Below are 15,260 nucleotides of genomic sequence, written 5' to 3'. Positions count from 1 at the left end.
TACAGCTTAGTTTTTTTTAGTCTCTCTGGTTGTGGCTCCACTTCTATAGGCTTGCTGACGCGCTCACCTGTCGGCTACTTGCAGGCGTGTCGATGGGCGTGGTATGAGTGCTACGTCTTTGGTTTACAGGCGGCTTGTCTCCATTGTGGCCGAATGGAAATGGTGATCTTCATCAATAGCCCACACGAAAATACTAAACTGCAACACAAGAACAATGTTGGTTGAGATTCACTGAAGAACAGACAAATGGCGCCAGCCTCATGTTTTGATGAATGTGGTTGGTTCTCGAGACACGGGCAAGGTGCTCATTCGCTCCAATGTATCTTTTTACACCACTCTGCTTTGCACCGCCTCCCTTCCCACAACCCCTTGCACGTGTTTGCCCTTTGGTCTCATAGACAAACGAGTGGAGAGTGAAGTTTGAGGGATGAATCCTGATTGTACGGACACGCATCATCCCTTACAATCTCGAACCCTCCCTCCCTTCTGTTCTCCATTCCGTTCAGCGGTGCTGCCTCGTCTGGAATTTAGACGGGCATTTTGGCAGGTATGTGAGCCATAGCACCTGGACTAGCATCTGCAGAGGTTGGAGCCCTCATGGCCTGCGAACCCGGACATATAAATGCAAAAAGGCTCACATTCATGAGCAGGGAACCGGCACACATCATCTCCTGCATGGGTAATGAATGAGCCACCGGCGGCCACAGCGGTGTTTGCATTCACGGTAGAATATACTTGGATGATTGGACATCATTTACCATATGCCTCTAAAGGCCTCATTTTGTTTTTATGAGACGTATAACCACCAGGTGCTGGGTGTGATGTTGTGGTTTTTATAAGCTTGTGGTTGTAGGAGCCCCCCTGAATCATTGATTCAATAAGGAGAGAGAGAGAGAGAGAGAGAGAGAGAGAGAGAGAGAGAGAGAGAGAGAGAGAGAGAGAGAGAGAGAGAGAGAGAGAGAGAGAGAGAGAGAGAGAGAGAGAGAGAGAGAGAGAGAGAGAGAGAGAGAGAGAGAGAGAGAGAGAGAGAGAGAGAGAGAGAGAGAGAGAGAGAGAGAGAGAGAGAGAGAGAGAGAGTATGGGTAGGGTGGGCTTTAGGGCTATCGATTTCATTAGAGGAAGCCGTCAGGAAACGGCATGGAAATCGGCTGGTGGTCCTACCCCCCCCTCCACACCTTTCCGCAACTCCCTGTTTCGCTTTTTCCTCTTTTCCACACCACTTCCCCCCGCTCCACCACTGATGTCAGAGTTTCATTCTGAGCTGAAAGTGAATCTTGGTCTCCAGATCAGCCTTCTTCTTAACATGTTGTGGTCCTGTGGTCTCCTGGCTCTGCAACTTTAATCTCAGCATCAATAGAGGCTGAGCAGATGGTGTTGTGACCCAGGTCTGTGAGACCGTACACAATGCTGAGAGATATGAGAGAGAGAGAAAGAGACTTACGCAATGCAAAGAGATATGAGCGAGAGAGACCTACGCAATGCAGAGAGATACAAGCAGGGTGTCCTGCAGGACAAAAACATGTAGTCTAAGTGCTATGGGGGTTAGGGTGGGGGGGCTGCATGCAGACACAGTATGGACAGTATTCATGCTATATGCCAAATATCTCAATAGCGATACAATATCACTACGGGTTCACACTTATTTTATATTTTAAGTGTAGCAACAGTGTAAACTAATCATTATTCAAAAAACTGCGTATCACAGTGCCATAGTGGTATATTATTTCAAGACTTTTAGTCTGGGTGCTGACAAATTCAGTCTCGGTGGTAGACTGAACTGGTCTGGCGATATCTCTTATATGTGAGAGAGAGACTTGACAGAGAGATCGAGAGAGATAGAGAGAGGGAATGAGCCCAGACAGAGATGATGATGCAGGGATAACCCCAGCAGGCATTAACAACAGCAGGCGGGTCTACTTTGGTGCCCTTGTGTAAAAACCTGTCCAGTTGGCATATGTTGTTGTGTGAGATCTTTAAGCACAGGCTCTGGAACGTTGACCTAGAAAAGTGATGAGAGCAGCAGAAAGCTTCCTGCTAACTCAATCAAAAGATTGCATTGGTTGCTTTTTTTTGTTCATCCTCCTCTCTCGTTTATTTAGTATTTTGCGCTCAGCATTCGTTTTCCGCTATTTATGTGCATTTATGAAGCTGAAAAGAAATCCTTCCTCTGCAGTGGAAAAAGCAGCTCCATAGAGACTGTGTTGGCAAGTTCTTTGACACGCGCGCGCACGCGCACACAGACACACACACACACACACACACACACACACACAGACACACACACACACACACACACACACACACACACACACACACACACACACACACACACACACACACTCCAGAAGCCTCATTGGCTTAGAGTTAGAGAGGAGAAAGAAGACAGGAGGAGAGCAGAGGTTAGGAGAGGAGAGGAGAGAAGAGGAGGGATCCGCAAAGGTTTACTCAACCCTATCCATGGCTTACTGTTCTTACTGTATGTCATGTACTTTACAAATAAGTCAAGTGAATTGTATTTATATAGCACATATAAACAACAGCAGTTGACCCAAAGTACCTTCCAAGAGACAATAGCAACACACAGGCCGCAGTCCATTTACAAATGAATAATGCAGCCTATAACATAATCAGAGAACACAAACAAAAAAGGCAACAACAAATCGTGTCAAAAGCAAGAGAGAAAGGGTGGGTCTTTAGATTGCATTTAAAATCCTTAAAGGAGAATTTTGGACTAAGTTTTTCTTACCTTTTCTATGATGTTATGATATCTTGCCCTAATGTGGAATGCGTGATTATTCCAAAAGGTCAGGTGAGGCTACGGAGAAGGCCCGGTCACCGTTTCTTTTGAGGTGTGTTTGGGGAGTTTCTGAGTGGATGATCTAAGTAACCTGGTGACAGGAGGTGGGGTTAAGGGAGGAAATGTATGGAGGGGCTAGACTATTGAGAGCTTTAAAAACGAAAAGCAAAGCTCAATTCAAATGTTTACTGGTAACCAATGCAGTTATGCCAAAGCAGGGGTAATATCTTTGTTCCAGTTATAATGTTTTGAAAATAGCAGATGTAGATCAGCTATTTTCAATTAGCCGATGTATATTAAAGCAGTTAAACTGCTATAAGGTGCTATATTTACACATTTTGCTGAGGACCCCCTTTAACCCCCCCCCCTAGACCCCACTTTGGGCCCCACTGGTCTATTATTTCTGAGATCCATTCCAGACTTCTATAATGACTTGCAGGAGAAAGTAGCTTATGTATTGTTTTCATATCAACACCCCCATTAATGTTCATACAGACGGAAACAAAGAGAAACCGATGGCTTAATAGACAGATTGAATACATCTTTATTGTGCTACTAGGCATGTTTACACGTTCTGCATTTGGACAGAGACAACACAGACACACACATGAAACATTAATTCAGATTAAGCCAAGTATAAAATATTCCAGGCTAGAGGCTATAGGAATATATAGGTTGGGTATAGGAAATATTTTTTCCTGCTTTACAAAGCAATTCACTTTACCTTTGGGTTAAATATTCATTTCAGAGCATGCAAACTGTCTATGTCTGTCTGTCTGTCTGTCTGTCTGTCTGTCTCTCTGTCTGTCTGTCTCTCTGTCTGTCTGTCTGTCTGTCTGTCTCTCTGTCTGTCTGTCTGTCTGTATACTCGCGCGCCAGCCATTAGAAGTGCCCAGTCTATTGAGGCTTTTAAGTCTCTTCTCACAACTAATTTATTTTCAATGGCCTTTGATCACACCTGAAGTTATTGTACTTATTTCCTTTTAATTGTGTTTTTGATGCTATGTGGGTGCATATGCATAATGTTTTTGTCTGTGCTTTGATTTGACTTTGTACAGCACTTTGGTCAACCTCGATCGTTTTAAATGTGCTCTATAAATAAAGCTTGATTTGAGTGCAACTGTTTGTATGTGTGTCAAAAGTGACGTCTTTCCGTTCGTTCGTTTGTTCGTTCGTTTGTTCGTTCGTTCGTTCGTTCTCTGTCTGTCCTCAGCAGGAGGAACAGTGGTTGAGTAACACGCTTCTTAATCCAGTCAGACATCAGTATTCATGTCCTTTCCCCCGTTGGGCCCATGGCCAGCGTCTTGAGCCCCATGTGTCGTCCATGTTTAATTAAGAAACCACTGGAGAGGGATTACAGTCTGAGGCACAGTCATCATGACAGGAGAGAGGAGGCTTATCGTGTCAATGCTCACAGAGCCCAGCAGGGGGCAGAATCATGTTCTTACAGTCGGCCAGAGGGGTGACCCACGCCAACATGCTGTTGTTAGAGGGTGAACTTAGTGGGTGATATTTCTTTTTACAGTAAATCCTGACCTCAGCACTCTACTGCTTAATTTAGTTGATTCGTTTGAGCTTAATTGCGTTGGAGACACACGGACTGCTTACTGCAGCACCTCTGCTAGGGTACCTTGAACACACTGGCATGATGCATCCTAATGGAGTACAGGGTACCTTGAACACACTGGCATTCTAATGTAGTACAGCAGGGGTCTTCAACAGGGGGTACGGGACCCCTAGGGGGTCCTCAGAGTTACTACAGGGGGGCCGCCAAATCTTTGTGTGATATGATTTTTTTTTTTTACATTAACCACTTGAACCCTAGCATCCATATTCTGGGGAGAACTTTAGCCAAAAATAGCAGATCTACAAGCTCACAACGCCTCGCAGCGCGAGGCGTTGTGAGCTTGTAGATCTGCTATTTTTGGCACAGGGATATAGTTGTCGAGGGAAAATGGAGCAGACCAAGTAAAAAACAAAGTTTAATCTGAAACACAATTTTATACAATATAGAGGGGGTCCCTGCTTCATCTCTCTCTCAGCTAGGGGGTCCTTGGCCTGAAAACGTTGAAGACCCCTGGAGTACAGGGTACCTTGAACACTGGCATCCTAATGGAGTACAGGGTACCTTGAACACACTGGCATTCTACTGAGGGACAGGATGTAATATTCTACTGGCATAAATCGTGGATGTTGTGATGATCATAATTTGTGATTATGAATTATACTACTTCCGTAGACTTTTAACAACAAATATGACCAGAACCACTACAGAAACACATTATGTATTCCTGTTTTTGCTCAACACAAACCGAAACATTTCATATCCAAGACACTACCACTGACTATGCTTCGGAACAAATTGCCCCCAATTTCACACACTGTCCATGGTCTTACTAGCTTTCACCTGTTCTCGTTTTCTTTTTTTTTGCTCCCGCTGTGGCTGATTTTGACAGTTGACCTTAATGATGTTGACATTTCAAATATGCTGCAGAGAACACGCTATTTGAAGCCATTGTCCTCATGTCTCATCTTATGAAAAACATAATCAGTGGCATGTGAAATCCTGCATAATGCGGTGGGGGGGGTGGGTGAGTGTTGTAGCAGGAACTTGGAAGGGGGGGGGGGGGTTTCTTTCTAGCCGATTAGGCAGCTGAAATCATCCTTTGTGAAGGCCTGTTGAGGGAAGGCTTCTGGGTTCATCAGTGTTGGTTTTGTGGTTCTGGTTCTGGTTTCAGGGTGTGGGTCCATTGAAGGAGACCTGCCAGCTCCCGGATTAATTCCGGTACAGTGACTATCTACTCCGGTGCCGGGGCTACGCCGCAGGATTTAAACCGTGTCAGCTTTCATAGCGAGACGAGAGCAGGGAAGCAAGACCACCCCCCCCCACCGTCCCACTCCCCCTCATTATCACAGAGATGAAAAAAAGAGTTGAACGGACAACATGGAGAGGAAGATATGACGGAGCGAAAAGTTGTGATGGAGACTGGAGGGACTGGAAGCTGTGAAGGATGTGGGGGGAGAGGAAGGAAAATTAGTCAGGTGTGTGAGTGTGTGTGTGGGGGGGGGGAGGGGGCAGGGTTGTGGGTGTCTGGGATGGGGGGGGGGTTATGGGGAGTGAAGCATAGAGAGCTAGTTGTCCTGCAGTGTGAACACAGGGGAACCACTGTCCCCAGCTGCATGGTCCCTGTGGCAGAGCTCCGTCTGTGGGACTAATGATACGTGGCATTTATTATCAAGATGCCCAAAGTCGCTTTACAAAACAAAATAAATTAAACAACTTTACTAAGCAAAAAAAAATGCTAAAAAGTTCAAATATAAGGCATGTCTGGAGAGGTGGGTTTTGAGGGCAGTTTTAAACGAGGAAAGGATGCGGGCCAGCTTTGATGTGAGCTGGGAGTGAGTTCCAGAGGGAGGGGGGAGGCAACTGAAAAGGCCCTGTCACCCCAGGTTCGGCGCTTTATCCTGGTGTCCTCCAGGAGGATGGCATCACCTAACCTGAGGGAACGGGAGGTGGCAATCTGTATCACTGTCCCCAGCTGCATGGTGTGGCAGTGCTCCGTCTGTGAGACTATCTGTATCAGCGCACAGAGAGAGGGAGAGAGATTGAGACAGACACACACACACACACACACACACACACAGAGAGAGAGACAGCCACTTCCTCATTAATGTGCGATACGACACAAGGTAGTGTTTCACAGGCCTTTAGATCCCACTGAGAACGGCTCATTTTTCCAAGGTAATGCACACATCACCTTTTGATTTGCCTTTGTTTATTACCTCTCTCTGTTGATGTGAAGTCAAGTTTGGTGCCCAAACATACTTTTAATAGGGACTGAAATACTCCCTGTGTGAAAATATCTGATGCTGACAATTGTTTTTTACGAGGATAGAGAGAGGCAGAGAAGAAAGAGAACACGTGAGTGAGAGAGAGCGAGAGAGCAACCTATTTATTTTCATAGCCCGTCGTCTTGATGTTCTTTCTCAACACAGAAATACTCTAGGGAGGCAGTTCACTTTTCTTAACCGTGTGTGTGTGTGTGTGTGTGTGTGTGTGTGTGTGTGTGTGTGTGTGTGTGTGTGTGCGTGTGTGTGTGTGTGTGTGTGTGTGTGTGTGTGTGTGTGTGTGTGTGTGTGTGTGTGTGTGTGTGTGTGTGTGTGTGTGTGTGTGTGTGTGTGTGTGTGTGTGTGTGTGTGTGTGTGTGTGTGTGTGTGCACTGTTACTATGTGTCTATATGTTCAGTTAATGGCCCCTCTTGTGATTCTGGGATCAGCTCAGCTCCTATTCTGGGACATCAGTGTCCTGAAAATCTCCTCTTGACACAGTGGCAGGCGGTGCATGGAGGGGACATCATCCACGTCCGCTGTCCCGCTCCAGGGTTAGTCATGATGAATGGAGGAAGTCAGGAGAACTGAGAGTTTTCCAGAGCTATATGATGACCTTGCGGCGAGCAGCAGAGAGTTGTAGCCTGATTGATGTGTTGTGGTTCTGAACCCTCACCTCAGGACACAGTGGGCTGCAGCGGCGTGTTGAACGTTGCAGCTGACCTCAGTCGCTAGTACTGTAGGCCGATATAACTTAAATTCAATATCACAATTATTTAAAACGTTTGCCTTTTAATAACGATTAATGAACGATTATAGAAAATAAGCGATCTACAAGCTCACAACACATTGATCGGCTATTTTTGCACGCCACCAATATACAACAAAATATAATGTAGGGTGAATCAGACTAATCGATATAGTCGATTAAAAAAGGTAAATCTATTAAAAGCTTTTTGCGCTGATTTTTTCATATATAAGAAAAACAAAACCCTGCTCCTAAATTATTCAATTAACTTACATGAGATTATGTCGGTTATTGGTTTCGATGTGTTTTTGATTAATTGTCCAGTTCAGTCACTAGTGTGTGTCTCTGTTAACTTTCATGTAGCTCAATTTCATGTTCTGAAATGTGGCAGAGGTCTTTTCTCTGTGTGCGTGTAAAGGTCAGTAGTGTAAAGTAACTAAGTACATTTACTCAAGTACTGTGCTTAAGTACAATGTTGAGGTATTTTTTTTACTTTACTGGAGTATTTCCAATTTTCAGTACTTTTACTTTTACTCCACTACATCTCAGAGGCAAATATTGTACTTTTACTCCACTGCAATTATTTGAAAACTTTAGTTACTTTGTAGATTTTTTTCTACAAGTTCACAATGTGTTGCGATGCCACACATTGTGAGCTTGCAGATCTGCTATTTTCAAAAGAGTTTTAGACATTTTATACATTTGAAAACTTGTGAAATGGGACATTGTGCATAATGAGTACTTTTACTTTTAGTACTTAAGTATATTTTGATGCCAATACTTTTGTACTTTTACTTAAGTACATTTTGGAATACTGGTTCTTTTACTTGTAACAGATTTTCTACATTGTGGTATTGCTACTTTTACTTAAGTACAACATGTGAGTACTTCTTCCACCACTGGTTAAGGTGGAACAAACGTGGCATTTAGTGGTCCCATGCTGGCGTGCTGGACCTCAGTGGGTGGGGATTTGCCGGGGTGGATGTGGGACTCTATAGGTTTGCGTCTCGTCCTTCCATCTGTCCGTCTGAAGCATATCATAATTATATTTCTGGAGCATATCTCTTATATCACTAGCCCTAGGATGACCTAACTTGGTATTATGGTTACATCTTGTTGCATCAGTGTGGTACCACCACCCCAGGCAGCCACCCGTGGCTCAGAGTGGGCCCAGCCCACTATATACTACACTTCAACTGAGCAGTCCAACAATCTGAGGATTACATAAAAAAAAAACAGAAACCACACTCAAACTATGGTTGGACTACAGCTCATTGAAGTCAATCCATAGCCAATCACAACACATCTAAACGGATCTATGATTTCAAGCCTACAGCACGGGATGAATAGGCTTAATTGCAAAGACCACATTTTTTTTTAACCCATTAAGACCTGAGGCGATTCTTAAAAAGTTTCTAAATCCTAACAGTTTTTTGAAAAAAATCAAAAAAAAAAAATGTTTTCAAGATTTTTCAAAAATAGCAGATCTACAAGCTCATAGCGCGGCACTCGGTGCCGCGCTATGAGCTTGTATATCTGCTATTTTTGAATAGCCAAAGAAATCTTAAGTGACACAGATGCGTTCCAGGCATACACTAATAGTAATTATGAATATTTAACTGAACTAAAGTATTCTCGTTGTCTGTAGCTGATTGCTGAGTATCAGATAATTGTTGTGATTTTAAAGGATGTTATAATTACAGGACTGCCTTGGCAGATCGTGTCCTTCACTTTGCTGAGTGGTGAGTGGCAAATGAGAAAATTGCTCGTAGTTAGTTTGACGTCTTTCAACCCAAACTGAAGAATTGCACAAGCAGTCATTTAAATGTAGTTAACAAATCAATCATTAGCCGTTTTGTATTAAAAGCAGTGTTGGGTGAGTTGAATGTTGTCAGCCTTTATGCTAGTAGGCATACCAGCGCACTCACACATTTACATTGCATTACCTACTTAACTTTTCCCAATGGCTACTAATAATTATCTCTCACAAGAGTGTGGAGGGAGGTTGCTTCATTCAGGCTTAAAACCCAGAGCCAATGTCTTGCTCAAGTGTCGTTGGGCAAACTCCCAACTTGAATGTGAATGGGTGAATGGGAGGCATACATTGTAAAGAGCTTTGAGCGGTCTGCAGGCTATTAAAGTGCTACTGTGCATAAATGCAATTAATGTGTGCAAGACCAGTTACCGACAACACTCTTGACTGTAGCTGTGCAATTATGGCTAAAGGGATAACCCTGACCACAATTATTGATAATGATGATTTTTAGTGCTTATGAATGTAATGCCATATACCTTACCATACCTCTGTGAGAGGAGACGAGGGTAATGTTTGAATTAATTGCCAAGTTCCACGATTACATCATTTTGAAATGACTTTAGATCAGGGGTCTTCAACCTTTTTCCGGCCAAGGACCCCTTAGCTGAGAGAGAGATGAAGCAGGGACCCCGACTACCTATTGAATAAAATTTTGTTGCAGATTAAACTTTTTCATATATTTCGTAGATAGCTTCATTTGTTTGACAGCACTGTCATTGTGTAGAGTTGGAGTGTTGGATTCATGTTAAAGGAGCTGCACCATGAATTTGAATGTTCCTTCTTTTTTGTGTGTTTTTGGTCTCCCCTACCTCTCTTCTATCCCAAAAAATACACAAGTTTGAGCACTCTGGCTTTCACAGCATATCTGGGGTTTTATGTAAATAGGCTCTATGCACAGCAGCCATATTGGACAGAAATTGGGCCCCTTCCTTGCTTCCTTTACAGGTGTTACCAATGACTAATAGTCATTAATTAAGGCTCTGTTCCATTTAGTGTAGCACAGTGGTTCTCAAACTTTTTCATTTCAAGGACCCCCATAACTCTGAGAGTGTACAAATGGAACCAAATGGACCCGGGAGGGTCCATTTGGTTCCATTTGTACACTCTCAGAGTTACACCCTCTCAAGGAACCATGAGGGTCCCTAGGCCACACTTTGAGACCCACTAGTATTTCTAGTGAGCCAACATGCACAATATCAGCACCCTGACTCTGTTTGACCAGAATGGAACAGAGCCTTCATTAGTATCATTGGTAACACTTGTGAAGGAAGTCAGAAGAGGCCCAATTTTTCTCCAAAATGGCTGCTGTGCATAGAGCCTATTGGTCTCAAAACAGGCCAAATGATTTGCCCCCGGCTGTGACGTCACATGCGATACTTACAAAGCACCTACAAAGCAAAAACAATGAAAGGCGCCACATGCTAAATAAGGACAATGTGGTATTGCAGGTGAAAGTGCTTTATAAGCCAGAGAGAAGTTGGAATGTGTATATCTGAGGCTTGATTTAGGCTCAAACCTTTTGAAAAAGGCCTCGCGAGCTTGTAGATCTGCTATTTTCAGCTATTGTTCCCCTCATAATAGGGAAACTAGGATTCAAGCAGTTAATGTAAAAGTTTATATCACACAAAGATTTGGCAAGCCCCCTTGTAGTAACTCTGAGGCTGAGGATTCAAGGACCCCCTAGGAGTCATGGACCCCCTGTTGAAGACCCCTGTTTTAGACTAATTGTGCATTCCTAACTATGATGAAGTATGATTGGTTAATTGATTTTGTTAATTGATTGGTTAATAGCTATGCATCCCACCAATTCCTGTTTCTGCCTGAAGGGGGCGAACCTCCTTTCTCTCTCAGGTGAATTTGTCCTGAGAGAACTACTTTCTCTGAGGAATGAGTTTCCCACAGGGGACCAGTACAGTAGGTGTATTTGTGGAAGCTATCTCTTCACTTGAAGAATGTCTCCTGAGTGTCTACTCTCTCGTTTACCTCCTAAATGAACGAAGACAAGTGGTGTTGTCCTCTAATTATCCTGAGTGCTTAAATGACCCTGAGTCCCTCCTTGTCTGTAGTGGATTTAGTTCTCTAGTTTCTGTAGTGGATTCATGTGTGTGTCTTTGTGCATGTGTGTTGACAGTGTTTGTGTTTATGCAGTGCATTTGTACACATGCTGTCGTACCAGAGCATCATGCTAGACACAGTGGAAAATCATACCGTCATGCTTCTAATAAAAAAGGTCATGCTAAATCAAAGCGATCATAATTTATTTATTTTATTTACAAATGCGCTGATTAGGCATTGAATCTGAGAATTCCTCATTCACTCACACTAAAACGTGAAATTAGCTGAAAGTGTGCTGTGTTATTTCACATTTGCGAAACAAAACAAAACACAAAAAGCAACTTCTGGGAGCATAAATAACAGATGAGGACTAGCAGTGTTGTTTTATAAAAGGAGAGCATAATTTTGGAAGCTGGTCTTCTTTTTGTCCTGATAACCAGAGTCCTCACGCTGTGACTACAGTGTGCACAATAGCAGTAGCACTGCTGTTTACTTCGACCGACAGACTGACTGACTGACTGACTGAGTCTCACTCACTCACTCACTCACTCACTCACTCACTCCTCTAGGATCAGTTCATTATTAATAGAACTGTGTTTGTGTCCATTGATCTGTGTTGCTGGTGGGCCTGACTGAGAAAGCCATCATCTATGCTGGGTGGTATCAATTAAATCATTAATCGCAATTATTTGCGTGACACTTAATCGCCGAGTAAAAAAAAAACATCTGACCCATCGGAATAGGAACTGTCTCACACACTGACCCACCATCTCTTCAAAAACATGCATACATTCTGTCTCACCCACCCACCCTATCCCCTCAAAACCTATGCTTTTGTATGTAATGCACCCACTCACGCATGCATACTTTGCCTGAAGACACACACCACACAGATAAAGCTGTGTGTGTGTGTGTGTGTGTGTGTGTGTGTGTGTGTGTGTGTGTGTGTGTGTGTGTGTGTGTGTGTGTGTGTGTGTGTGTGTGTGTGTGTGTGTGTGTGTGTGTGTGTGTGTGTGTGTGTGTGTGTGTGTGTGTGTGTGTGAGAGACACTGCTTTAGAGCCACACATAATCACACATATCAGCTGTGCTGTAATCCCGACCCCCAGACACTACCTTACACCTCTATAGTGGCCATCAGTCAGCGTCCCCACTGCTGTGCTGTGGCCATGAAGTGACAGAGGATGAATGTGTAAGGAGCTGTGATGCTGAGCCAGAGTGACAGTGACAGTGTGATGAGGGGGACAGACACCATGCATACACACTGTGATATTACAGTAACTGTCCTTTCAGCACGACTATGACAACACAAAGTTCTGACACAGAGAGAGAGAGGAAGTTTTATGGAAATATTCATTAGCAGAGAAACTTTGTGCATACATATTACAATATGTATATACACGTACTGTATAATTCATGATAATATATGACAGACAATATTTGTTCTTTGTGTGACATGTGTATGTGACGTGAATACCAGCTCGTCTACATACAGTAGAGCCCATACCCATATCCTACCCTGTATGTGATTTTTACCTTAACCCCTGTCTGAACTCTACTGAGTTATATTTACACAGTTTGTGGTGAGGATTAGATGCGTGGGACCTTATTGTCTCCCATGCATGACTTGGCATGATGTGCCCGAGTGTTTAAACAGGACGTTTGATGCAGAGAAACGTGTCTCAGTGCCTCTACCTCCATCAGCCCTGGACCGGTACCATTATTGTCCTGTCAACCTTCATTCCCTTACCGGCTGCAGCCGGCACACAGCGGCTACAAAGAAAACTTTAAAATGTGGTTGTTACACGCACGCACGCACGCGCACACACACATAACAATGTACAATTTAAGCATTTAGCAGGCACTCTGATCCAGAGTACAAAGTGAAAGAATAAAGAGTAAATGTCATGAACCCTGGACAACAAACAACAGGGTAAATGGTCTAGTAAACAGAAAGCTCAGCAAACAATGAAGTGCCACTAAGTAACTGCTGTAGGATGTTAGACAACATTCAAACTTAACAACAATGTATCTACGAGGCATCGTAACATTTGTGGTCAAGCAAACAGTATATGCCTGCCTAAATAACATAACATGTATCTCACACACACACACACACACACACACACACACACACACACACACACACACACACGTGCGCATACATATTGGTATTACGAGTGAGAACATGCAATACTGTATGAGAAGAGAACCATAGTAGTAGTGGAGGTAGCATAGACCACTGGGGGACACTGGTCAACAAGGTATAGCATTTAAGAGGTTAACACAGTAGCTGCTCTTCTCTCTGCAGGTAGAGCTTAGAACTGTCTGCCATGTTTTATAAACGTTAGATTAAAAAATCAACGGCCGAGCCGCCTCTAAATCAAACTGGCATTTTACATGACTCTGACAGCCATTCTTCCTTATGCAGCACATTGTTGAGGACAAGGCTATGGCAACCCATTGTCTCCTTATTTAAGGTCCACATTCTAAATGAATTAAACCATGTTGTTTCATTGTTAGTGTAATTTGTGAAATCATCACAATTTCTGTCTGAGATAAAGTCATGGTCTCCTGTCTGAGTTGAGTTCAGCAGTGACAAAATACATTAAAAGCATCTATTTGTCTTCAGAAATCCAATTTAGCCGTTTTATCAGAGAATCTGGCCAGAGGCTGGAGATGATCTTTGTTTCCCTGTCTCTTCAGACACATGGAGATCCACTTGGCTGCATGTGTCCTCTACCTCATTAGAACTCAGAAATAGATTGATATATAGACCATTATTGAACCTGCAGTGGAGTTGCTAAAGGCAGTAAAGCAGTAAGAAAACAGGGCAGATACAGAAAAAGAGGAAATGCAGCTAAGGCTAGCAACCAATAGGTACTAGTAGATACCATAGACTGTAAAAAAGAAATGGACGAAGCTACGCCATTGGTTTCTACAGACCGTAAATGAAGCCGATTGTTCAGGAATTTCAGATCCGCCATCTGTCAATATCGCGTCATATCGCGTCATATCCTGCAGAATGCAACCAGACCCGTATTGGTTGGGTAGCTTGTCAATCAAGAGCATAGCCTACTTTATCGTCAATTTTAAAATAAATGGGACCATAATTTACCAAAACACATATCATGATGATTACAAGGAGTCTTTAAACTAGCGACTGGAAGCATATAGTATTTATGACAATGTTTATTAAGGTAAGAAAATCAAGTCTAAAGTTTGTCAAAAACCCATCCGCTTGCATTGAGAGAAACTCTTTCTGACACCAGCAGGGGTAAAACAGCAAAACTACAGGCCACTCATATGAACTGTCACTTGAACTTGTGATTTGATTTCAAAGCAGGAAGCTGGGCCCTTGCTAGATACTAATTGCAGTGATAGTAAGCAAAAGACACAAGAAGAAAAGTGTCAGCAGGTAGCAGCATACTGGTAATAGGAAAGGAGAACTAGATAGCAGGTTTATTACAGACCAGAAATGACTTGGCTTATACTCTGCACCTGGACTACGTACTTAAAATACAGTGTTATTGTTACAGAAAAAGGTTTAGACAGCACGGAACCCCGTCAAACCCCAAATAGTCCAAGAGCGAGACAAACGCTGAAGCTCCTGGGCGTGAGCCAGGGGCATTAGTCCAAGTCCATGCTGAGCTAGAGTGACAGTGACAGTGTGATGAGGGGGACAGACACCATGCAAACACACTGTGATATTACAGTAACTGTCCTTTCAGCACGACTATGACAACACAAAGTTCTGACACAGAGAGAGAGAGAGAGAGGAAGTTTTATGGAAATATTCATTAGCAGAGAAACTTGTGCATACATATTACAATATGTATATACACTTACTGTGATCCAGAGTACAAAGTGAAAGAATAAAGAGTAAATGTCATGAACCCTGGACAACAAACAACAGGGTAAATGGTCTAGTAAACAGAAAGCTCAGCAAACAATGAAGTGCCACTAAGTAACTGCTGTAGGATGTTAGACAACATTCAAACTTAACAACAATGTATCT

At 43.1% G+C, this 15,260-nt stretch overlaps 1 protein-coding gene across 1 annotated transcript in view; it reads right to left on the bottom strand.

Moving 5' to 3' along the window:
- Positions 1 to 1,243: 1,243 nt before the first annotated feature.
- The window catches only part of LOC311061632 (uncharacterized protein), a gene marked incomplete at its 3' end in the record, with an annotated part of 42,639 nt that continues 28,622 nt past the window's right edge, over positions 1,244 to 15,260 (bottom strand). Inside the window, exons 5-6 of the mRNA XM_084080324.1 lie at positions 6,243 to 6,372; positions 1,244 to 1,407 (exon numbers count right to left, since the gene is read on the bottom strand). Of these exons, the coding sequence (XP_083936450.1) occupies positions 1,244 to 1,407; positions 6,243 to 6,372 (294 nt within the window). The remainder of the gene's footprint in view (positions 1,408 to 6,242; positions 6,373 to 15,260) is intronic.

Source organism: Gymnoscopelus microlampas, assembly GCF_963454915.1.
Source record: "Gymnoscopelus microlampas genome assembly, chromosome: 15".
NCBI classification, from domain to species: Eukaryota; Metazoa; Chordata; class Actinopteri; order Myctophiformes; family Myctophidae; genus Gymnoscopelus; species Gymnoscopelus microlampas.
The sequence above is the reverse complement of the archived record's forward strand: the minus strand, read 5'-3'. Positions and strand labels throughout refer to the sequence as shown.